General features: G+C 37.7%; 1 protein-coding gene across 4 annotated transcripts in view; it reads right to left on the bottom strand.

Annotated features, from left to right (window-relative positions):
• Positions 1-27,005, bottom strand: part of MID1 (midline 1) — a 227,499-nt gene that overhangs the window by 69,707 nt on the left and 130,787 nt on the right. For 3 of the 4 annotated variants that reach the window (XM_026666914.2, XM_087967046.1, XM_026666913.2), the window contains exon 2: positions 7,885-8,600. In XM_026666914.2, coding sequence (XP_026522699.1) covers positions 7,885-8,544 — 660 coding nt within the window. In that variant the 5' untranslated portion in view covers positions 8,545-8,600. Of the gene's footprint in view, positions 1-7,884; positions 8,601-12,149; positions 12,290-27,005 lie in introns of those variants that run through there. The other variant, XM_026666912.2, reaches the window with a different exon arrangement.

Raw genomic sequence — 27,005 nt, 5'->3', positions numbered from 1 at the left:
ATATTTGTGATTTCAAGTCAATGCTGACTCCTAGAGACTGCATGGGATAATCCTGTAGTTTTCATGGCAAGACTTTAGAAGTGCCTTCTTCCTAAGGCTGAGATGGAGCTGACTGTCTCAAGATCGTGTAGCTGGCTTTATGCCCACAGTGAGACTGGAACTCATCATTTCCTGGTTTCTAGGCTTTTATCTTCCTTAACCACTGCACCAAACTGCTGTTCATATCAGCCATAGGACTGTTTTATAATACATGCAACTTTTTGTTCTAAAAATATTATGGACCCCCAACTTTCAGACATTCAGGCCAATGACTGAATAAGACTAATACTAATCTGTGATGTAAGAACAAGCAGAAACATGATAAAACAATTCTGAATTTTTGCATTTGAGCCAGGAGGTGCATACAAGGGGAAATCTGGACCAGATTCAGGCCTGCTGAACTCAGGGGGTCCTAGAAGAAAGGTGAGTTCAGGACTATAGTGGAAAATGAAACCTGAAGAAAATCAGTCAAAAGCATTTTATGAGGAAAGGAGATTGTAAGGAATGCATTCAGTTAATATAATATTGAAAGCCCTCTATGTATTTGTTATTTAAGGAATGGAAAATTAAGGAGAATGTGCTGCCATATATAAAACAAATTTATCATGCATAATTTGTGTTTTGCTCTACACTATTTAAGAGACCGTAGAATGATATATACTGTAGTAAGTAAATGACTTTTTGACACAGTGTGCATATTATTAAATCTAAATACAGCAAATTTGGAATAAACATTTTGTTGCAAATATAGAGAGTATACTTGAGGAATGCAATAGTTTTCAACACAGACTTTAACCTAGTTTCTACAGTTTACAAATATCACTATAGCCTGTTAATATATGTTAGAAAAGCGTAGTTTTATTCAGGATGATTATGTTGAATAAACAGTCATTTGTGATTTCTTATATTTTTTTGTCTTCTTAGTTTATGGAAAACATTTCATAGCTTTCTAACCTCATTTTCCTTTAAAGCTCATATGCCAGATGTGACTCAGACTGGATGTGAAAAGCAAATAGTTTACAATCTATTCAGAATTGGCTACTTTGCAGTAGAACATGCCATTTCAATAAGTACATCTCAATAAGTAAATCCCTAGTTCTCTCAATCTATCCTCATAGGATTTAATCCACTGATCTTCCTCGATGCCCATCTCATTCCTAAAGAATAATGTCCAGAACTGTATATTGTACTCAACATTGGAAAACGTTGCTCATGGAAAACGCATTTGCATTTTTGAGTTACCTTACACTGCTAACTTATATTAAACTTGGTATCAACTAGAGCTACACTTTTTTTTACACATAACTATTACTAGACAGTCAACCATTCTGTATTTGTGGAAGTTATTCATTTTTCCTAAGCGAAAAAGTTTGTTAGTTTGGAAAGAATTATTCTCAATTTGTCTCTATTAAATGTATTGTTTTATAAGGTTTATTTCCTATCAGGATTATTTAAAAAAATAAAAATGATGAAAATAATTTCAGAGATTATTCAGGTATCACATAATAAGAAAAAAATAGAGATGAAGTGATGAAGTGCTGAATAACAAAAAAGATGTGGGACAACTAAGAGAAATTTCCAATTCCAACAATAAAGAAAGGGCTGACAATCAAGGGGGTCAACATTAGATGAGCATACCAAGAAAAAAGAAACAAAATATCTGTCAGAGTATATTCATGAACTGGAATAGAGCATGGTAACAAGGTCAGCCAATGAATAGGCATAGCAACTAAGTCAGCCATCTAGGACTGTTTTGGAAACTGAAATTAGAATTAGCCTAGGCTGGAAACTGAAACTAAAAGTAGTCTAGGCTTGCTCTATATTGAGCTCTGAGTCTGTCTATTGAAATAAAACTGTTTCTCTCCTCTGCTTGCCTGCTGAACTAAAGTGAAACTGATGTCTGTTTCTGAGCTGCTGAGTTGCTACTGAAGTTACTTGCAACATGTTTCTGAGTTTGCTCCATGTTGGAGAAATCTATAACTGGTTTGTAAAATCTACTTATTATGTTTATAAAAATGTTAATTGAAGCATCAGCCATCTGTGTTTATTTTTCTGGTGCTGAATTCACGCTGGAAAACTCTGAACAATACCTTTTTAAGAAGGCTGAAGAATTGACAGTAGAATATACAGTATATCCAAGGTAGAAATATTAAAGAGTAATTGAATAAACATCTAATAGAGAACATTGAAGTTAAAGAAAGATGGACTAATATCCTTTGAAATTGGGAATTATTGCTCCTTGCTCAGAAATAAAACTCTAGGAAAAAATATTTTCAACAAAGTTAAGGAAATCTGAAAGAAAGGCATAGATGACAAATATGGATCATAGTTTGGAGTTCTATGAATTATTGCTGGATTGAGTGATGAAAGTTTGTCTATACAGTCACAAGTAATTAAGCTCAATTCACTGGCTCCTAACTAACATAAATTAATGCCTTAAAAATGACTTGGAAAAAATGTATAAATAACATTAATATAATGACCACAACAATAACATTCTTAACTATGTTAAGATAAAGTGAAAAAAATATATCTTTACCATTTGCACATCTGTTACATATATATGCCCTAATTAAAATCTTACTTACTACAAATTCTTTCTCTATAATTAACACGCACATGCACATGACACATCTGGGTACTATTTCCAGAAGTTAAATGCAAGCATTGCCTTTTTTTAAAAAGGATTTTTCTTCACAACTTCTTGTGCATCAAGGTCATGCACTTTAACTCACAGGGGCACTAGCAAAAAGTGAAATGGCTTAGTGCTTTCCTTAAAGTGTCATTTCTTTTATACACTTTTTTAGATTTTGATAATTAATGGCTATTACATTCACTGTTAAACCAGTGCAGCTTTGTATGCCTCAATCAGACAAGTGTACAGAGCTCTTAATTAAACCATTTCATTTTACCACACAAAAGGAGCTAGATTGTAATGACATTTTTTGTTTTCTAGCTAATGAAGGATGAAATATTGTTTAAATAATTAGCAACACTGCTGGGACAGAATGTCAGTAATTACATAGTTTGATACTCAAAAACTGCTCATCAAGAAGAACCAGTTCCTGTGCACTTAAAATGTAGGAAATTTTCAATAATTTACAAACCCAAATAAAGTGATCATGGATCAGACAAAACATTTAAATATGTAGAAGTCTCCTTATGGAATAGCACAAACCAAACATTTTTACTCAAACATAATTTCCAGGGCATGAAATAGGATTTCCCCCCCCCCTTAATAATAGGGTTCAGTCAGTTATTTTTTCAATGGTTGTCAGGCACCACAAGCTGCATTTTAACCACTACAAATCCTACTCAAAGTTTACAATAAATTTAGGAAGGGAAAAAGAAAAAAATATACAATTTACTTTGGGTAATCCAATTAAGCTGTTTGGCTGTTGTTGGAATTGGAAAGGAAAACTAATTTTGGGATTGCTATATAAAAGGGGAATTCCATTATGTGAGCAGGTTTCTACTTGAATGATACTGGATTATGTCACTTAATATTATTCCAAAACAACACAAAACTTGATACTGTTTCCTGCAATATATTATCCCCTTTCAACCATGTATTAAGCACTATTTCTTCTAAACCAACTAGACAAACACCACACAATTAGCAATTTAATAAATGACTTTTTAAAAAAGAGATAGCATGGAAATCTGCATTACCCTTTGACTTCATAATACAGTACCAAACTAGATATCCAATAAAGATTATTAGGCAAAGGGATCAAGTATCTATTCTCATTGAAGGAATCTTTTTTCCAATGCAAATACCAGACACAGACAACCCTATTGATCTGGATTAGCTTGTTAGTAGAAGTATAGGTTTAAAATTCCCTATATTTCTTCCTGGGTTATGTTCTGGGGCCAATTCTTCCCCTGTATCTATTATTCACTTACATGATGCCAACTTCACAACTGCCAAATGCATAGATGCTGGTTTATTAGCCTTTTAGTCTCTCTCACAACAAAAATTGTAGCATATTATCCCAAATATTTTGAGGCTTAGAATTCATGAAACCCTGTGCCACAAATAATAACCACAATCATAGTACCGTGATAGTAGTGATGGCAGCAGGACTCACTGTAAATGGTAATGAACAATAAAGAACATCATTATTTCTGGTAGTTAGTGATTACTAACCAGGTAAATTAGCTTTTAACAAGCCTGTATTATTCTGATTTCAGGTAGTCCTCAATTTATGACTGGTCATTTATTAACTATTTGAAGTTATGATGGACTCCCAAAAATTAGTTACAACCCAAATGTAAAGTTCTGATAGCCATCCCTACCCTGCAGTCATTTGATTACATCACGGGCACTTAACAACAGCCCACATTTACAGCTGTTTGTAGTGAGCCATGAACATGTGACTAAAATTTATGAGCTTTTTTGCCCAAAACTCATATTTATCTCTGATATTTTTTTTTTTTTGGGAACCATGCATTGTGGAAAATAAATTTACTTAACAATAAGAGCTTTCACTTAATGACTGTGTATTCATTTTATGAATGCTTCATTTGCGTAAACTGCCCCACAAAAAAGGTCATAAAATTAGTCACAATCACATGAAGGTCCACTTAATGACCTGCATGTCTTATAACCATAATTCCAGGTTTTATTACAGTGTAAGTTGAGGACTACCTGTAATTGGTATATCTTTCACATCCTGAAAGAAGACAATGGCAAACTTCTTTTGTACTTCTGCCAAGAAAATTGCATGGATTAGCATCAGATTTCACAAGTTATATAAATTCTATTCCATTCTCATATAGGACAGTGCATTTACCTCACTCAACATAAGCAAAGGGAGGGAAAGGCCCCAAATTTAGATAATTATCTTTTAAAACCAATCCAAAATGCATGAATCTCAGCAACTTTTATTTATCATAAAGATATAACTAGGTTTTGATTACAGAAAAATATACTAATTTGATTGTATTTATACTATTCATTTCTTATCACAGATTTATTTTTAAACAAAAATAAATCAAAAATAAAACTATCATATTTTGCTGACCAGCAGAATATGATCAAGCAACTTATGTGTAGTCAATGGAAGGTCCACTGATCTTTACCTACGAACATTCTATTACTACATAGCAAATTTCATTTTCTTTATTTTAAGAGTGACTTCCAATGTTTGCAGATACTGATATTGACAAGAATATATTATCATACATCCCACAGATTTATAAATGCACTAACTCTACAGATAAATATTATTACTATCAATGCAGCAAATTCATCATCATGAACTCTTATTATCAGAATATAAATGTATTATAGTTTATGATCTTATTTTGCCAGAGTAGCACCGTTACTTTGAGAGCAACCGCTGAATGCTAGTTGACTACCCCAGCTAATCCACTTATTATCTTTAAAGCTTTACATTTCTCAGAACCATCCCAATCTGGTAACAGCTGAAAGAAATTGTCCTCACTGTAAGCCTATGTTGAAGGAGTGCCATATTGACAATGAAACCACTAACAACTCCATTGCTTCCCTCTTCTATGTAACAGGATTTTCCTGAGGGTTTCAGTAGCTTGAACCCTGTTCAGATTTAGGAAGGCCATAGTGTTCAAGAAGTCTTGGGGGTTGAAAATAGATAATCTGCTAAATAATTGCATACAAAATAAACACAAAATCGCTCATCAATGCAATGGAATTGATAAGCTAATTATGTATATTGGGTGGTATTGATTTAACTTTTTTAAACTGGTACAGAATATATGCCATTTGGAATTGGCTATAACTGAAACAGCATATAAGCTTGAAAAATAAGTTAAAAAGAAAGGTATTATTCATCTACAGCATGATTATTGAACTATGAGTTTTAAAACTTGAATGTGTAATCAATAAATAAAGTATACTTAACATTGAATGAGTAAACTCAATTAGTGCATAACTGTAAACATTTGAAATGGCTAGAGTTCCCTGTAATAAGCAGAAGCAATTAATTAAAAAGAATGAGATGCCCCATATTTAACTGAGGAATTTTGAATATCTGCATATTCGCTGGATTTGACAATCCAACATGGATTAGATACAAAAGTGCAAAAGAGCTTTACAATTATTTTTAAGTTGATTAGGTTAGCTTTAAAATGTAAATGAATAGTCCACAAATATTACTCAAATAAATCTCTGAAATAAGTCACTAGTCTATCCATGTTCGTTTATCAATGTGAACATGTGAATTTACTACAAGATGCTACTGTTATCTAAAAAAGATGCTTTTTTTATTTACTGTGTCCTGAGATATGTGATAGATACCTACAAGGTATAACTTAGCTGGTCCAGGAGGCAAGACAGAACTGCTGAGGCACAGGCTTATATAAATATATTTCTTTTAATCCATACCAGCTTTGCCAAAGACTAACAATAATAGAACATCTAAAAATTAAATAATCCAGTCAATAAACCCCATATGCACTTATGAACAACTGACAAGAAAAATGTATGAACCATGCAAATAATAAAAGATTAAGACAGTAATAGAACTATGCAGTTGTCATATATTTTTTACCTAAATTATTACCTCTTAATGCTTATTGATGATAAGTAATAATTATTGAATTATTATCTAACACATAAGTACAACTTTTAAAATAAATTTGGGCAATGCTGTAGTCCAAACCAAACTGGCATCATATTTATCTTTTAAGAACTATATATTAAAACAAGATTTCTGTGTACTTTGAAGAATGTTCCCAAAATCATTTTCTAATGAAACACTTTGGATACATAAAATTATACATCTATGTGTGTGTGTATTTATAAATAGAGAGAAATGTAAATGAAGACATAGATTGTTTCCAGGGTAAGAATCACAGCAGCCAAAGTTCACATTCTCTCTGCCCCTCCCATCCCCCCGCACCTACTGTAATTTTCTACAAATAATCGCAGTAGCATTTCCTTAAGGGAACTGGAACAACAGATTTTTGTTTTTCCCATTTTCTTTCTTAAATCTGCTTTGCTTTTAATGTGACATCTAAAATAGCAGATGGATACAATACAGTACCAGTACAGTACAATAACTACACTATTCTATTTAAATCTGTTCCACACTACTGTAAAACCGCAGAAGCAGAATCCTAAGGACCTGTTCAAATGAAATACAAGAATACTGATCTATTGCTGTATTTGGTGTTGTTTATAATGTGGGAAACTTATTAAGAACATTTCAAAAATGCTATTCATGTGCATCCATAACAAAAAGCTCATATAACAAGTTTGCTTGATTAGATCAGTAAGTAAGTAATGAAGGTGCCAAAGGTATCGACATTTTATCAATGGGATCGAACAAGTTCCTTGAGCTATCAGTGTGAACACTTTGAGACCCACTAAACTTGGTAAGCAGTGTAGATTGTTTTGTTAAAGCTGTATCAATAACTTAAGGCATTTTTACCACTGTCCTAAGATTTTGGGCTTCAAAAGTATACATAGAATATTGTTCTTTTTCTAAATGTCAGCAGAGCAGGCCACAGATAACTGTAAATGGAGACCCCCACATCTATAATTATTTGGGCATTCTCAAAGTATTTCAGTATAAATGTATAAACCACACCTTTTTTTAATTGAAAACCTGAATCAAAGTTAAGTATATGTAATATTTTCTTCAGCATTGGCACTTCAATTTTCTACATCAAAATTTAGGTTTAACATAGCTTAATTATTTCTAATTCAAAATTTATAATTTATATAGGATCGGGCTAAGCAAATTCACAGATATGTTGAATAAAAGAATGGGAAATGCAAATATTAGCCACACAAATAAAGTAAAAATCTTTCATTTCCTGGCACTATACTTATTATAAACAAATTAATACAAAACTAACCTTTAATTTGTCATAGCGTTCACTTAGAGCTGCCACTTGGTGATCACGATGCCTCCCAACCAGTTTACACAAGGCACAGATTAACTGGTCATCAGTCACACAATACATGTTAACTTTCTCATCTTCATGCTCCAGACACATCAATCCTCTGATATGAGAATCAGGAATAGGCTCAATCAAACGGTGTCCAGTAAATGGCTTCTTGTTTGGATGAGTTGTTTTTAGGCACTCCTCACAATAGGATACCTCACAAGTTACACAGGTCTTGACTGCCTCCTGAGCAGGATCTTGGTCACAGAACTGGCAGAGAACTTTTTCACTCGATGACATGCTGTTGCTGTCAAAAGCTCGTTCACGGCGAGTTTCACTGGGAGAATTGGGCCCGCTCACAGAAGCTTTCTGAAATCTGTCTATAATATTCTGCAGTGTGACGTTGCGCTTCAGTCCGTCTAGACCCCGTTGACTGAGGGTGATGACATAACGACAAGTGGGGCACTGGAAGGCGGTGATAGATTCCACTGATTCGTTGGTAGCACACTGGGAGACCAAGATGCGATGTGCACAGTTGAAACAGAGACTGTGAGCACAAGGCAGCAGCAATGGATCCTCAAACAACTCCAGACAGATAGGGCAGGTCAGTTCTGACTCCAGTGTTTCCATCTTCAAGCAAAGGTTTCCTGTGTCATCAGCAAAATCCAGGGAAGCCAATCAGCTATCTGAAAGCATAATATAATGTTCAATTAGACGGAAGAGGAAATTCTGTTTCAAATGTCTCTTTCAAGTTATATTTTTACAGTTATTTGGCCATATTTTTTCAGATTGAAGGTGACACATTTTGAATCCATCTTATATATTTTAAGTAAGCTTCTATTTCTACCTTTTACTGCAAGACATCCAGAACAGTTTACAGGCAGACATTTGATAACTTTTATATTATTTAGGAACTTTACTGCAATGCAGTAAAGAAAGACATCTGTTATAGGAATTCAACTCAATCGCACTATGAAATCAGCTACCCCCCTCCCCAGGGTCTTAATGCAATTGGACCTTAGGAGTCACATTGGAATCAGAAATGTGTCCATTCATTTACTATTTCTATCTTAAGTGTCAACTTTTGGGTTCCAAATTAATTTGTATTTGCAAAGATAATGGTCACTTGCTTCTGAGTGCAGGAGTCATATGTCTCTAAAAGAATTTGTGACTATAAAACAAAATAATATGCAAACATTTAGAGCAAATAAAGAGTGAAATAAGATAATATGCTGACAGTTATAGATTAGGAGGAGGACAAACCATAATTATAATAAAAACTGTGCTTTGGTAAGTCAGAAACCTGGCAAGAATGTCGTGTTATTTGCTAATCAGAGAAGTTTTTTTTTTTTTAAAAAAATCTCAGTTTGTCTTTTTTTTAATTGTTTATTACAGGTAAGGAAATGCCAAGAATTACTATTCTTCCCAGCCACAAAGTACAAATACTATTTCACTGTGTAAATATTGTTTTTAATAGCTTTGCTGGTTTGCATGTAGTGTAACTTGACAATTATTTTTCTCAGCAAGGAATTCAGGAACATGCAGCAGCTATTCCACCCCCTGAAAAAGATCAGCCCCTGAAACGACTGAAACTACTTTTCATTTCCTCCTTCACTGAAGATGTAATATGAAAGGATTTTGAAAGAATTGCCCTATGTTATGCTTTTTCCCTAAGCTCTTGTCAAGGTCTTGTATTGTTATAAGTAGACAGATCAGTGAACCATAAGCAAAAGCTCTGGTTCACACTAGCAGAAATCTATCTCTTAAGAGTACAGTCCATTTAAACTCCATGGCTCATAAAAAGGATGGCTTCAGATAGCCCAGCTGCGTACTCTGTAAGGTTGCCCTATTGTGTGAACATCTCTCTTTTTATTCCCCTAAAATTAACACAGAAATCTTGATTCATTAAGAGTGAAAGGAACTTTATGCTCATTAGCAAGCTTTGGAGCTAAATCTCTTTGAATGACCAGTACTTCCCCACAATTAAACTGAGGGATGCAGTTCAGCGCCGGCAATGCCATGTGTAACTAAATCATAATAGCAAAAAAAGTATTCAACAATGGCATATAGTTGCAAGTCAGATTTTAATGCTTATTCATAAATGCTTTATGATGAGGCAAAAAATATTTGTCACAGAGGGACATGAAAAAGTGCAATTGGATTTCACACTTATTTGCCAAAAAGTTAAGAAAATATCAAATAGCCGCCTTTATGGATAACACTGGATTCAATAAACTTTATGTTGTCTGCTTTATTCATCCCCTCTTGTTATACTCCAAATATCTTACATAGAAAGTCTTTAACATATAAACTGGAAAAATCATTGGATTTGGAGGGAATGGCAATCAATCAATGAGGGAGCTAATACAGTTCCCTAATTAAAATAATAAGACATTCTTGAAATGATGCACATTTATGGTAGAGTAATACTATATTGATGCCTTAAAGTAGCTATTTAACTGTTAATTATTCACTGAATTACAGATTGAATTACAGTTTCAGGACAAATTTGTGCAATAGCATAATTGTATGGTGATTTCAATGGTGTAACAAAACTGAATTAACAGCAACAACTCTGAATCTAGATATTATGAGACACAGAGTGTAATATTTAAAAAAACAAATATTTCCAAATTTTTCCTTAAGAAACAGCTTTTTAGGTAATCTGGGATCTCAAAGACATTTCTACAAACTGAGGTTTTACATAACTAAAATTATAATGTACCAAACAAATAACTGCATGATCTAGTTAGTATTTAATGTTTATTCCTGTAGTTCATTTTTCTGCTAAAGGTTCATCTGCCAATTGGATTGTCAATAATAACCATCCTGGATAAAAAGTCATTTCTCTTTCAATGATGCTCTTTCATTTACATACAAACAAATTAAATAAGAAAAATATTTTCTAAAATCTATATATTTATATGTCTTTTTTCTCCGTCTCCATATTTATATGTCTCACAAGGAGGGAGGGAGAGGGAGAGAGTAGATACATAGGCTTCCTTTATTAAACATTACTCTTCTACATATAGAGTTGTCTTTCTACTTTGTGCAGCAACTTGTACAGACTTTTTTACACCCAAGCAATTAGAAAACTAGGTCAAGTAATTAATTGTTCTGCCTAGAGGAATGAATCCAAAAAGAAAAGTTAGTGGATAAATACACTAGCCTTACAGAACAGTAAGACCAGATTTCTGTTGGTGCATCAAAGAAATTAAAACCTGCAACAACATTCAGTCGAGAACTAACCTTTTCATTAGTCATTACTCAGGACTGACTACCGTTCAGCAGATAGAAAAGAGGTGCTGCTGCACAGTGTGATCTGGCTCCTAAAACAAGCCTGCTGGAGTTTAAAGTAAAATGTGCTGTCCCATACTTGACTAGAAGTGAGTTTCGGTGCCAATACAATCAGCTTCCATATGAGAAAGGCATGAATACTTGGCCCCTGCCCTGCCATCATAATAACCACAAAAGGAAAAGGATCGAAGCATTTCAAATGCATTGTTGCACATTTAAGTCCAGAGTTAATTTCCTCCCACCCAAATGATTTGTGCCAAGAAGTACTTTAAAGACTGTAATCATGTTTCTTAAGTCATAAAAAAATATTCTATACAGGTTAGTTCTTTTTAAAAAAAATTATATGTTTACCATAAAAACTAATAACAATGAATGGTTTCTAGAAATAACCACAAGACATGCCTAATTACTATGCAAATATATATGCCCATTCAAAGATATAGATATTAAATCACATGTTCAAGCAAACATTTTAAGAGTGATATTGCAAAGCATGTCAAAGAACCAGTAATATTTTTTTTTTATTAACAACATCCTAATATTAAACAACAATTTTAAACAAATTTAATATCAGGGATACAGTTCACATATCTAACACAAGTCTCCTATGGGATTTCAAGTAAAATTTGGTAATTTAAAAAAATTGCCTTATTTGGCAACCTTAACAAGGAATGATAGCCCTACAAACATCTGTCACCCAACAGCTTTTCTACATCTATTAAGTTTATTATCAAAAATCTGAACACAATACTATTCATAAAATCACATTTAGAAATATTACAAAGCTATTTTGAACTAGTTCACCTTTTTATAAAATAAAAGCCAAGTTTACAATCAAAGAAAATAAAGCTTATTCATCATATTTTTACAAATTTGTTTTAAAAAGTTTGTCTATATTGAAAATCTCTTCAAACTATCAATTGCACATATATACCCACCAGTGGATTTCGACCCGAATGTTTTAGCTGAAACATTGCTGATAAGTGAGCACGCTGATTCTTAGTCAGAAAGTGAAAAGCCGAGAGATACAGTGGCCTCCTCTACTTGCAGTAATCCCAAGCTTTTAGCACTGTGAGTGGGTTTGTAACTTGGAGACAGTTGATATTGAAGCACAACAGGAAAATCTATGCTACAATTCCAGGAAAGCCAGCTCCACCTAATTGCCTCCGTCAGAGTTTAAGGACTAAAAACTGCGCTCTGGAAGCAGGCTACCTTTTGTTAATGACACGAAAGCAAACTCTCCCCTTTCTTTTTCAGTATTCGGCACCTATCATGTGAGAAAGCAGCAAGGGTCAGATTCTCTAACTGTGCATCCACAGAACCACCCAGCATTGCTTCTAATAAGGCCACTGGGCTTGGCAGCCACATTATTTGAACAAGTAAAAGCTCAGCCTGCTGTGTAATTAATCCAGGGTTGAATAATGAAGTTCCCATGCCTGTAAAGGGAAAGTGACCTGAACCAGCAAACTCTGTCACATGGCCAACATGAAGGAAGAGCTAAAGTTTACTGAACAAATACTGTATGATTCATATTTGAAGTTTTTCATATTACTGCATTGTTTGGTTGCTTCTAAATATCAATCAGCCAGTTGGAATAAAAGTACTGTAATACATTATTTAATTATTCTTCCTCAATAATGCCTTCCCAGGCACCTTAAGAACTCTCAGTGTGATTATTCCCTAAGAGCAAAGTATTATTGATTATAACAAGTTAATCAGAAATGCTACTATATTTTTGTAGCATTTAATCTTAAGAACATGGATTTGCACTTGCTGACAAGCCTAACTATACCCTTCTCTCTTTTTTTAACCAATTAACTTTTAAAGATCTGTGCTTTACTATTAATTGAATTTTCTAGTTATTTAGAGCTGAATTTAGTCAATACTACTGTTTTATCAATATCTTTAATAAACTTCGTAAGAAAAAAAACCACTTTCTGACATTCTGCTACATATACTTTTAGCTTTCAATGAAGGCATTAAAAATTCATGTGAAAATGGAAGTTGCCGGAACAAATTACTTTCTTGGCTTCCACTTTGTATATGCAATGATTTTTTTATGTTGTTACTATTAAATGAAAAACACATTACATATTTAAAAGAGACTCAAATCATCATTCCATTTGCTCTTCATCCCAGAGAGAAGTTTGAGTTTCATTTGCTTTGCAGGCTAATTTAATTTCCCTCATCATTTCCTTTCTTACATAAAGATTAGAATACTGTGACAATAAGAGAACCATTGTTTCTACAGGCAAAAACCATGACATTTATGAAGCATTGTTTGAAATAGCACTGGCATAGTAAGAATATATGAAACCGATCTCTGGTTTTTATTGTCATTCATAGATTCAGAGAGCTTTAAGAAACAATTCCCCCAATGTAATCCAATAAGTGAAGCTTGAGAGAATAAGCAGTTCCTGATCTATGTCTCAAAGCATTAAGAAAAGAGAGAGAATAAACTAGAGACAATGCTCTTTCCAAAATTATTTAATACAAGATTGTTTTAAACCATTTATTAGACCATGTCCTGTTTTATCACTTATAAAAACAAAAGCACAATTCATGACACAATGTGAATTCACCATAGGAACAGTCAATAAATGCACCATTTATTTAAACACATTCCCCAAAGGATAGGATCACACCACAGAGAACTGATTCTTCCCTGTGTCAGTTGTGACTGAGAAAAGAACATCACCTCCAGTAAAATCTGCAACACAGCAGAAAACCTATCACGGAGTTTGATTTTTCTTAACAATCACAACTATCTTATTATTCCAACACAAAGGTAGGTGAACACATTTTCAGGCTTAAACATTATAGCATCCATTTAGTTTTCAGCATAGGAAATCGACTTTAGGAAAATGAGGCTTGAAGTAGAAAAACTGTTTATCAAACTGATCAGCATGATCCCAACATTATAGGACCACGCTAGATTTTCATCTTCTGATTTTCAACTTTCTTCCAATATGTAATTAGTAACAAAGCTGATTAATCACATTACATTTTTGTGCATATCCAACTGAAAACATGGCAAGTATTTGCTGTAAACATAATTGATTAAATTAAGTAGACACTTAGTAGCAAATACTGATGTGGCCTTAAAATACCTTGACTAAAGAGTCAAATTAACTTTTGCAGCATTATTCCATTATTTTGGTCCATCACACCCAAATGGTGGTTCTGTTTCTCATACCACTTTCACTTTGAATATACTGTGCACGAGAGGGATTTTTGCAACACAAAATCATAGTTTCCTCACTGGACTTTTCCTATGGAATAATCACATTCTTTCTCTGGTTTTTGGCTGTATCTACAAGATAACATGAACAAAGGTTCACTCTCCCATGCTGATTTCCTGAAAGGTCTAAAAGGTGACTTTTAAACATATCGATATGCTTGCTTAAGTAATTTAATGGCTTCTGCAGTCAAATTATGATCTGTGTAAACAGCTCTTTCAATTTAAGTCTTTATGAATTGCTACTAAGACAGAAGAATCAACTCTAACATTTTAACATCTTTCCTTCAAAAACAAAATGGTCTTAACCTCAACCTTCTCTCTTCCTCATCCCACCTTTGAAATGGAAGTCAGTCTTATCCAGAATTGCTATACAGCAGGTGGATACTTAATCCTTTCATAACCTACTTCACAGAATTTATATTACCAATATGAAAATATTTATACTTCATATTACAAAGCTTTGTCATGACAGCAAAAGCCTTCTGAAAGTCTGTCACATGTAACAGTATCTCCCTTCATATGATTCAGTTTGCACACACATAAAAATTTTACTATGATTTTCATTAATGCAGGATACAAAATGTGACTTTCATCTCCCATGTATCAAAGGAAGAAGAGAGCTAGTTTGGTGTGATAGTTAAAGTGCTGACCTAGAAAACCAGAAGATTATGAGTTCTAGTCCTGCATTAGGCATGTAATCTAGTTGGTGACTTTGGGCCGGTCACACTCTCTCAATCTTATTTACCTCACAAGGCTAGGTTGAGTGGGTCAAACTATATATCCTGCCTTTCACATGTATCTCCAATCAATATATCCTGCAAAGGAAGGGAGGGAGGGAAGGAGGGAAGTAAGTAAGTCTAATAATAACATCAATGTACTTTTTGGAAAAATTGCATTTGAAGACAATCATTCCCTGTGAATCTATAATGTACTCCCATTCCATGGTTCTTTACTATTTGGGGGCATATGTTTAAATTTAACAGCTGTGATAGCACCCCAAAGGAAGAAATTACTTCCATAGAACAGGAGTCACCAACCTTTCGGACCTCAGGGACCACTAAATTCATAACTTTAAATCCCGTGGACTACTAATATGAATCCAGCGTGCCGCTTGCTGAAGCACCTGGACTCCCAGTGACGGGATGGGGTCTTTCAGGCACTTAGCTTGGCCGCCTGTTTCTGCAACCTTAAACACTCAAAGAGCTGTTTCCCACAGAAAACAAAACACCGGGATCTCTCATCTCTCTCTCATCTCTCTGTATCTCTCTCATGTCTCTCTCTCATGTCTCTCTCTTTCTGTCTCTTTCTCTCATCTCTCTCTCTCCCCCTCTCTTTGTCTCTCTCTCTCATCTCTCTCTCTGTATCTCTCTCTCTCTGTGTCTCACTCCCTTTCTCTTTCTCCCTCATTCTGATTCTCAGGTGCTCTCTGGGTCTTACGGGTGCTTCTTTGGCTTTTATTGGTGCTGGACATACCTCAGTCACTCACTCACCCGACCCGGCTGCAGCCAATGCTCCATGTCGTAATGGGCTCCAGGAGGAGGAGTGGACACCATCTCCCCCATTGTGAAGGATGCTAAATTTAAGCAGACCATGCATGCACCAACAGCAGCAGCGGTGAGGAGCAGCTAGGTTGGGCCAGTGTCTCAGGGCTGAGAGGAATTGCATGCCTCTCTGAGCGACTGAGGTACGCACAGCACCAACAAGGGCCAGAAGAAATGCCCGCGAGACCCAGCAAGAGATGAAACTTTGCTCCTGCACTGGAATATGGAGTGAGTCTCCATCCCCCACTGTTCTCAGGCCAGGCAAGGAGTGACTGGGAAGGTGAGGGGCAAGGCCAGCCAGTGGTTGGTTCAGCCAACAGGAAGCCACAGCAGGGGGAAGAAAGAGCCACGGGTTGCCGACACCCATTGCTTGGGCCCACCTGCACCTCCACCCCCCTTGCTGCAACAGCACCATTAGCTCATTTCGGCTGGCGAGGGCTGCACTACTCCTTGCATGTTCATCACCTGCAAAGTTGCAAGTTGCATGTACCTCCCTCTATGGCGATTTCCAGCCCCACCATGAGCTGCTGGCCGGTCCCATATTCCAGAGCTGTAGTCACAGGACTGGCGCATTGGTCATCCCAGAGCAGCTCCTCCAACCAGGTGCACTGCGGACCACCAAAATTTTCTTGCAGACCACCGGTTGGTGACCTCTAGCATAGAAGTTTCATTGAATCTTATGTAATTAGTCTGAAGTTACAGAAATACTTCATTTGTAGACTACAAACTAATAAATTGTGATCGTTGGCTCTGTCCTGCTAGCATAGTTGTATCCACTAGAACAGTGGTGGTTAACCTTTTCAGCACCGTGCTGAAATGCATGCGCACATGTGTGCTGGAAACTGGAAGAGCAGCTCCCGGTGCACACATGCGCGCTGGCCACCTGGTCTTCCAGCTTCTAACATGCATGCACGTGTGAACACCAGCTGGCCGGCTGGTTTCTAATGTGCATTTTTGCACCGGCCAGATGGCCTTTGCGTGTGCATGCATATTAGAAGCTGGAAGACCAGGTGGCCAGTGCGTATGTGTGCGCCGGGAGCTGCTCTTCCGGTTTCCGGCACACGTACGCATGCATGCATTTCAGCACTTGGTGCTGAAAAGTTTAACCACCACTGCTCTAGTGGATACAACTATACTAGCAGGACAGAGCCAACAATCATAATTTATTAGTGCCGGAATCTGGAAGAGCAACAGGCAACATCTAGTGTGCCTGGAGAGATGGCTCTGTGTGCCACTTCTGCCATGCGTGGCATAGATTCGCCATCATGGCACTAGAATGTTTTTCTCCTGACAGAGACAGAGGGTATCATTAAGAGTCCTAGATACTGTAGACATCCTGTGATAGGGAGCAGTTACTTCCCATATATTTCCAATATAGAATAGTCATCGTGATATAACCTCACACTGGTCTATCAGGAACATTTTCCAAATACTTTATGGCCATGTTTCCCATATTACAGAAATTATCAGCCCAGTTTAACGTTAAAAGGTATTTTAGCAAACCTTGTTTTCTATATTGATATAATTACATAATGTAATCACTTCAGAATCTCAGTATCAATCTGGGAATGGAGGGTAGAATGAATGTCACACTTTTATTTGTTCCGTCTTGCTTTGACACCCAGAAACTAGAACTTCATGCCTGCAAACATTGTTCCTATTGCTAGGGCTGTAAGAGGACAATTTCTTCACTGAGATGCAACGAATTCCTTTTTAGATCCATGGCTTTTCTTCTGCTTCAGCTTAATATTATTCTCAGTGGAATATGGCTTAATATGATTCAGTCTGACCTATGATTTAATTATTTGAAGTCTATATTAAATTCTTATGCTTATGTTTTGTTACTGTCCATTCACACACACACACACACACACACACACACACACACATTAGGTAGATACATATGGATAATTAAGTTATCCTTATATATCCAAGTTAATTACCTCCCCAATTAAGGTAGGAAATATAATAATCCAACAAAATTGTCACTAAATAATCTTAAGAAAATATTAAACCATTTATGAGGATTGTTAAATTGTGCAACTAGTTTTACAAAAAATATATTCCAGAAATATCAAATAGCATCAAGATATAGCCATTTAATGGCTGGAAATTAAATTGAAACTATTAATAGCTTTGTTTGATTAGTGTGAGCAAGTTATTGAGAGACAGGTAGCATACAAGTTTAATAAAGTAATACTTTTATGATTTTTTCAGGCTTTTAATCCATCTTTTCTTTAAACAGAGACAAGTCCAGATATGGTCCGCTTTGATTGAAAGGAAGTGTCTCTCTGCCCACCTCCCTAGATGCTCTGCCTCCTTCATCAAGGCCCTGGACCTGGTCCCCCCCGCCTGTTGACATGGGCCTTTGTCGGTCATGTCCAACATATGTTGGCCTGCCACCCTGTTCCAAAAGTGTTTTAGGGCTACAAAGATAGCCCTGAGCTCCAGACAGTTGATGAGGCATGTCCTTTCTGCTGGAAAGAACAACCTGGGCTATTTCTCCCTCCCCCTCTTTGAAGGAGAGACCATTCTCTAGAGCCCAGGACTGCCACCATGTGAGGGACTGTATGACCTGGGAAGGAACCTGAACCTTCATGGCCGAATGGCTGGTTCCTGCTGTTTGAAAGGGGAGAAAGAACCATTGGAGTTCTCTGGCATGGAAACAAGCCCACAGGACAATCTCAATGCAGGAGATAATCTTTCCCAGGGTTTGGGACAGTAAGGACAACGGAACATTGGGCAGCCTCCAAATCCGAAGGATGCAGCTGCGAAGGCTCTCCCCTCGATCTGGGGAGAGGAACACTTTGCAGAGTGACGTGTCTATAATCGCCCCAAGGTGGAGCAACCTGGGTGTTGGGGAAAGGTGACTTTTCCTTAGGTTGATCGAAACCCCGTGGTCTTGTAGAGTCTGCGATGTGATGTGAAGGTCGCAATGGGCCAAGTGGATAGACTGCAACAGGATGAGAATGTCGTCCAGGTAGCATAGGACCCTCACTGGAATGGTGCGAAGCGAAGCTGCCAAAGCTGCCAAGACCTTTGTGAAAACCCTTGGGGCCGACGAGAGACCAAAGGGTAGAGCCCGGTACTGGAAGTGGCGTTCTGATAACAAAAACTGAGAAACTGATGGTGATGGGGCCAAATAAGGATGTGGAGGTAAGCCTCTGTGAGGTCTATAGAGGAAAGGAGGTTGCCCTCTCGAACGCTCTCAAGGTTAGAATGCAAAGTCTGCATCTTAAACCCCCTTTATGGGATAAATTTGTTTAATAATTTCAGATCCAATATAGCTCGTCACCCCCCAGAGGCCTTTGGAATCACAAAGAGGCAAGAGTAGAAGCCTTGCCCTCGTTGATCCTCAGGAACCGGTTGAATAGCTCATATGTCAACGAGATGTCGGATCGCTGATTCCATAAGGGCCCATCTAGAGCAGTCCCTTGACGTGGGGCAGCAGACGAACCATCGTGGAGGTGGGGAGAGAAATTCCAGTTGGAGACCGTACCTCACTGTCTCACGAACCCAGGCATCAGATGTAGATTCCTCCCATCTGGAGGTAAAGAAAGCCAAATGGCCTCCAATGGGAGGGAGATGCATTCACTTTGAGTGTCTAAACGAACGACCTCCTCCCCCTCAAAAGGGCCGTTTACTAGGGGCCTGTTGCTGCTTGCCAGAAGTATCAGGCTGTTGTTCCTAACGAGCAGGGAAGGACCTCTGACCTCTGGAAAATTGAGGGCTGGTATCAGAACTGAAGGACGAGAGGCAATAGTAAGGCCCGGGACGATATTCGGACTTCTTCCCTGCCGAGGAGAGGACCTTCCTCTTGTCCTTGGTTTCTGTCAAATAAGGGTCAAGGACGTCGCCAAGCAGCTTCTCGCCTGCACATGGAGCCGACACCGACTTCCATTTTCGGCGAGAGTCAGATTGCCAGTTGCACAGCCAAAGCAGCTGTCTGGCTGTCACAGAAGAAGCCATGACCCTGGAAACAAATTTGGCCGAGTTCAGGGTGGCATCTGCTGTAAACTCCGCTGCTGCAATAATTTTATTGAGGTCCTGGTGTGCCCTGCATTCGGTGGCCGGAAGCCTCTCCTGAAGCTGGTGAAGCCAGAGCAAAGAGGATCTCGTAAAAAATGAGGCTGCCATGGATGCTCTAATTGCCCAAGCTGCAGCCTGGGGAGTGTGCTTGAGAGTTTGCTTGGATCGCCTGTCCTCTGCCTTGAGCACATCCTCTGGTTCAGTGGGGGTACCAGAGGAGGAGAATGACGCCACCACTGGAGCATCTACCAACGGCACGACCAGGGCATTGGCCAGGGATGGTTCCACATTGTAGAATCATCTGTCATGAGCAGACGGGCGAGGTCCCGCCCCTGGGGAGGTGCACTGTTCCTTTACTAGATCAAGGAAGAGAAGCGGGGAGGGAGAACCTCCGCCTGAACCACTGGCTTGGAGAATAATGAATTGGAGTGGCCAGAAGCGGTTGCTTGTGGTTCAGAGGCCACCTCCTCAGGGCTGAGTTGTGCAGTGACCAAGGCCTTCTGTAACAAGGGCTTGAATAATGAAGGTCTAAAAACTTCCGCAACAGGAGGTTGATCAACTCTGAGGTCCTCCTCTTCAGACATATTGGGATCGATAAGTTCCCCTTCCTCAGAGTGACCAGAATGGCTATGGTCAGAGGATTTGGAATAATTATCCTCCTCTTCCTCCCTCCACTCCGAGTGGGAGGGCTGAGAAGAAAACTGATGTCTGGGCGCACCCTTCTGAGAATGGGAGGCCCCTTGTGGAAACCTTTGGGTTATCAAGGCTGGGCCCCCTCCTTGAGGGTGAAGGAGATGTTTGAATCCTTCTGCTAGGCCCTGTCTAATGGCTACCATGACCATCTCCCTGAGATCTTCAGGCCTATTCTCCTCTGAGGGTAGGCCCGCAGCAGTGGGGGTGTAGGTTGCTTCAGGCTTAGGCCTAAACCCTCCCTGAACCACCTGACCACCTGGGAAGGAAGGGCCAGGTCCCCATGTAGCCTGTCTAAAGGAAGGCCCTGACCTGCTTAAATCCTGGGGAAATTGTTCTTCCTCCACTCTCTCAGGGGACCATGCTAACAGGTGACTGGAAGCAGATTTCCCCCCCCCTTAAAGGAAATCTCAGGGCTAATATGCACTTCCCCAGAATGAGAGACTTGATGAATCTGGGCTTGCATTTGTACCAACCTTTTTTCAAACTGCTTTTCAAGAGCAGCATGTCTTCTCTTTTCAGCCCTAAGCTTAGATTTTGAAGACTTTTGAGGAGCTAGGGCTTTGGCCTTGATTTTTGCAGCAACTTCTCTGTTGGCAGAAGGGGCTCTGTCTTTTTTGCTTCCTCAAAGGGGCTTGTGCCTCTTGGGGCTCTTCCAATTCTTTGGTAGCAGGTTGGGGTGCTTTCCTTTCCATATTGCAAACAGCACAGACACCAAGGGTGCTGTAAGCTTCCCCCGTGAGGTGCTGTCTGATGCAATGGGTCAGGCTAGTTATAAACTGTGAAGCCCTGAGGAAGTGTTTTTACACTCAACAAAGTGGCCGCCCTGCTGATTCAAAATGGCCACCTGCCACGTGGAGAGGCTCCTGAATGGTTTCTTTACTTCCTTCGCTCAATACGCTCTTATCAGGCCCCGAGTGATCAAATTGCAGCGAAATAGCTGAGAAGCGGTAGATTGAAGCTCCGAGGGCAGCTGTGGAGCAGTTCTGGCGGCAGCGGTGGCAGCAAGCCGTGTGATCAATGGAGCTGAGTAGAAGACTTCTAAAAAGGCTCCCTGGGTTCGCAGCCCTTCGTGAGGCAGCGCCGAAGACTCAACGCTGCAGGAGAATGGATCCCGCTCTCCTGGAGACAGAGCTCTACCATATCCCTGGGAGCTGGATTTTTCAATCAGAATCTGTCTCCTAATCGATTTTTCAAACTTTCTCTTACTGTTAAAGCAATCTTTCCAGAGATTAGCTCTTGACAAGAAGCTGAGCCAAAAGATGGGCAGGCCAGTCAGGGGATGGCATTTTTATAGTGGCAGACTCAGCTTGATGACATCAGAAGGAAGACCGTAACCCATTCCTGGACTCTCGTCGCAGCATCGATGAGAATTTGTTTTAACTGTAAATCTCTTTTTATAAAAGTTAAGATAAGATAGTTAAAAATTTCCCAATGGGTCATGTTCTGTTCTTCTGGATCCACCTCTATCCAATAAAAATGTGAACAATGGATCAAAAATCAACTCATCCACAAGGCAAAGTTCTGTTACACTTTCCCCAATACCATTCCAGCCTGAATAAATGGCCCTTCCTTGCCCTTTAAATACTGTCTATTGCCTCTCCTGTTGCATTGCAGGATCAGCAAGTTCAAAATCGGAGAGATCATTTCCAAGAGATGACTTCACTTGCACATAAGCTTTGCTTGCCTTAAAACATTTGACAACTCCAGTATTTTCTAAGACAGCACAACACAACTCAGCTAGCAGAATGCATTAGAAGATGATCATATTGGCTATGCATTCCAGAACATGTCATGACAATGTTGCCCTTACTTTGACCAGACTTTATAAACAATTCAGCATAACTGAACTTGAGTTGATTTAATGGACTGCATCTGACTTGCTATAACTATAACTTGTTGAAAGTGACTAACTTTAACTAGAGACTAAGTGTAACCAACACAGATTTGCCTGGTTTAGCTTGATTATTTATTTATTCTTTTTGTGTGTTCTCAAGGACACAACACACAAAAAGTCCCAACCTGATTTCAATAGTAAAATACAACTAAACAGATCACTTGTAAATGTATGACACAGTTTATGACAGTAGCTCCTATAAGTATTATACTTCTATATTCTCAGAAATTTGACAGATAATATGATACATAAAGTATAATACATGATAATCTGAAAATCTATCCATACCATTTAGAAGGCAAGGAAAATAGGCTGTTGAGTTAAAATGCTCAGAATGGATATCCTTCATTATTTAAAAAATATACCACGAATACAGGCTAGAATAAAGCACAGTGATATTTGAAGAGGAATATACATACGCAACAGACACACACACCAAAATGAAAGCTACTGGCCTTTTCCTCTCCTATCAGAATTATAAAATTTAACTTGCAGGATTACATGACAGGGCACATAAGCATACAAAATATTATAGAAATACTGTGGTGCAAAAATGATGTCAAATCTCTTATCCCCAGAGTGACATAATCAATACTGACATATAATTTCTAAGTAGCTAAGCAAAAGTAGGTCATGTCACATTGACCTATCTAACGCAGTAAGCTTCTTTTTTCAGTGAGAAATTAAAATAAATCAAACCAAAAAGAGCCACAATTTCCTTCTTAATTATCAAGAAGTGCTGAGATGAAATGTTTATAATTTATTTCCCAGAATTATGATAAATTGAACAATACATTGAACAATGTATTAGGCTCATTCTGCTATAATGTAATAATACTAATAGCTATTTTTAAATGGTTGTACTGATTTATTTATAAGGCAGAGATGGATCAGCTTTAACAAAATGAAATCAGGAAGCAAATGAAAAAAAACACAAAATAGAACATATATTTGGAATAAACAGTTCCACATTTTTTCTTTGAGTATGTTTGCAAATAAAGATAAAGACTGAATCTCAGTAAGAATCAACAGTAGGAATCTTATACCAAGATCAAGCATACTTTATTCACTTCTCCATACCAAAATAGAGTATATAAACAATACATGGTCTAAATTCTCAGATAAGTAGTATTCATGTCAGGGGAAATGTCCTGTTTTTTATAGCTTCCTGTAAAAATGTCATTAATGACACAGAGTGACTACACATTAAATAAGCCTATATACTAGAATGAAGAACTTGTTTTTTAAATTTCTAAACCGTAGTTTAGAGTTACTGTGTGCCCACCTACCTATATCCGCTATAGTCCAGGATCAGGAAATGATTTGATAACTTCCTAAGTCTAACCACATGTAAGTTTGTTGTTAAATCATTTGTTACAAAATTGTTACTTTGAATTGTGGTTTAATTGCAGAATGAGAACTCTTCATTTTTTCTCTGCTCTGATTTTGCTGCTTACGGAATATCCTCAAATTATATTGCTGAAATTAATCTGTACTATATTTTTAAGTTATAAGAGGTGACACAATGCAGTTGTTAGGTTTCTGCAAAGATACCCATTGTTAAAGTATTTTTATCCTAACACCCCACAATCCAATTCAAAAAATTATTTAACATTTTGAAGATAAAAACTTAAACCTTCACTGAGGTTATTAAGTGTCTGTACATAAGACTAATGGAAAATATTTATTTCTACTTCTTTGCTTTTGCCTTTGGTTTTGCCCAGATCAGTAAAGTTTCAAAAATAAATGCTTGTATCTAAAACAAAGATTTTACAGTCATGTATTATATATAATAAGTGAAGAAATTATTTAATTGCTGAAAGTTATTCTCAGAACTTTTTGAGAACTTTGCATTTTTTTCTACTACTTCAACTTTTAGATTCAACTATACTACCATCACACTCTTGTGTAACCTAATCACGCCCAAACCCATGTAAGCCCTCCAACTTGCACAGTACTACAGTATTTGTGTATAGCGGTGGGATTCAACCGGTTACTACCGATTCGGTGACTAGACTTCACGTGCACGTGTGCCAGATGCACACTGTGCGCGCGTGTAAAAAAACAACCCTTAAGCTGTGCTGCCCAGAGAGCTGAAAAGAGCAGCACGCAGGTGCACAGCATTTAAAAAGTCTCTTTTTTCCTGCTTTTTCAACCTCAGCTGTGCTGCGCAAAGCAGCTGAGGTTGAAAAAACAGGAAATAAAGGGCAGGTAAGAGCCCGGGTGGGCGGGTGAACCAAATAGCAGCAAATAGAGAACCAGTTTGGTGTCTGCTGCTCTTCAGAGCTACTGGTTCTATAGAGCCGGGCAGAACAGGTAGCATCCCACCCGTTTGTGTACCCCTACACACCCTTCACATATTCCGTGACTCATGTATTTCTTTTGTGTGTATGCACTCTTCCAACCAGCAAGGTGCCTCTGGCACACCTTTGCACATCCTCCTAACAGGGAGGGCACACGGGGGTGCTGCGAGATTGGCAAGAGTGTACAAGGCATGACAGGTACTGTGGATGTCTGTGAAGGCTTATGGGGAAATGGTGCAGGTCAAGAAGGATGAGCAGACATGAACAAGTAGCCAGTGTGGCATGAGCACAGAAATGCTGGGGCAGTTGTAGGGGTGGAGGAGACCTGCAAGAGCAACTTGTAACGTTCCCTTCCAACTTCCTCATTACCAAGACTCCCTGCCAGCTTCCCACAAACAAAGGTTTTGCTTATAGGAAGCTGGCAGGAGTGTCGGCAGTCATGATTGAGCTTGCACTCCCTGCAAGCTTCCCCGCTGCCTTATTTGTGGGAAGCTCTGAGAGTGTTAGAAATGACAATCTTTCAACCATATCTGACAATGGTGCTGCTGAACCATCAGTAGCTTCAGTGTTGCTGAAATAGTCACAACTTTTCCAACTTTCATTCCCATGGGAATAATGGGTTGGGACATTCTGTAAGTTAGTCCATATGCAGTACATTAGTTGAAAATATTGTTGCCCTATGACACATGGTTTCACCCAATTGAACATTACAAACAGATAATGTTTTATTGTGTTCCTTTCTGTGGACATCTATCCACATCATTTAGTGAAAAGTTGGATTTTTTTAAAAAAACAATTTTTTACTTCTTTCTGCTTTTCCTTTGCACTTAGCAAGAGATTTCTAGCTAGAGAAACATACTTTGCTTTTAAATTGGCAACATAAATGTGCATTTTCCTCCCAGAACGTATGTTTTTAAATAGCCTGATTGTTACCACCTTTTTGTAATCATAACCAACTATTCTAACAAACTATCCTTTGTTCAGTGATTGAGTCTCCCCTGTTCCCACAAACTTATAGCACATGTTGCCATGGTTACTCTGCATGTCTATTTACCACACAAGTGATCAAAGAAGGCAGACAACACACACACATGTACACACATACACAAAGCTTGCCAGACTTCCAACTGTGCAATGTCCAGCTCCTAATTAACTGATACTACTTTCAGCCTATGGACTCTGTGCATTTTTCCTCTCTTTATTATCTATGAAATACAACAGCAACATTCTCAGACAGAAAGTACATTTTTCTTTCAATCCAAAGGAACAATACAGAAGGATGGGAAAAATTCTCACTAAAAGCTGAGGTTATTTTCCCCTCCATATTTTGTGAAAGTAAGGACTAAACTATACACTGAAAAGTCTAAGCAATGAAAACGATATAATAAAAGCAGATTCAATTAATGTTGGACACCCTGGGAATAAGACTGCCATCTATAAAATATCAATTTGCTTTCATAATTGAGTAATGTAAAACTCTGTAAAACATAGTTATGAGAAACTGGAAAAAATGCGGAACTTTTTGGATTACCTGCAACATAATCCAAATAGATAAGCCCTTCTGTATTTCATTGGTTCTAAAAGCAGATTTAAGTACATGGTTTTCATTATCACTTTTTTAAAAAAAATATTATTTTTCAAATAAAATAGAAAAAGTACAAGTGTGTTCATTCATGGACTACTTAATATTACATAAATATTCAAATCGTTCTGTACAGTGTATTTCTTTATACATAAATCAGTTTAACTTTAAGAAAGCGGTAAATTGTGTGAAAGATTATTCATACAGATTAGCATAAACCAAGGTTTTATGCAATTCTCTAGTCAAAAGTCCCCTGCCCAAAAGGGGGTTGTTGAGATAAGGAAGGAGGGGTAAGGTCTTCATTGCTCTGTAGAACTGAAACTGAATGAATATTCTTTCATTCTTTTAATATCAAACTTTTCACAATCATAAAGGTTCATAGTATCCTTTCTTTATCCCTTTTGTTACTTTTAACAATTCAGTATTTGCTTTATCAATAAAGCAAAAGCATCCACTCAAAAATAGCATCTTCCAAATAAAATTAATGTGGGAGAACTTCTTGCTAATACAG

This window comes from Notechis scutatus, chromosome 5, assembly GCF_049901735.1.
Source record: "Notechis scutatus isolate UNSWTSFEM ecotype Mainland chromosome 5, rNotScu1.2, whole genome shotgun sequence".
NCBI classification, from domain to species: domain Eukaryota; kingdom Metazoa; phylum Chordata; class Lepidosauria; order Squamata; family Elapidae; genus Notechis; species Notechis scutatus.
Note: the sequence above shows the minus strand (reverse complement) of the source record. Positions and strands in the feature narration are given on the sequence as shown.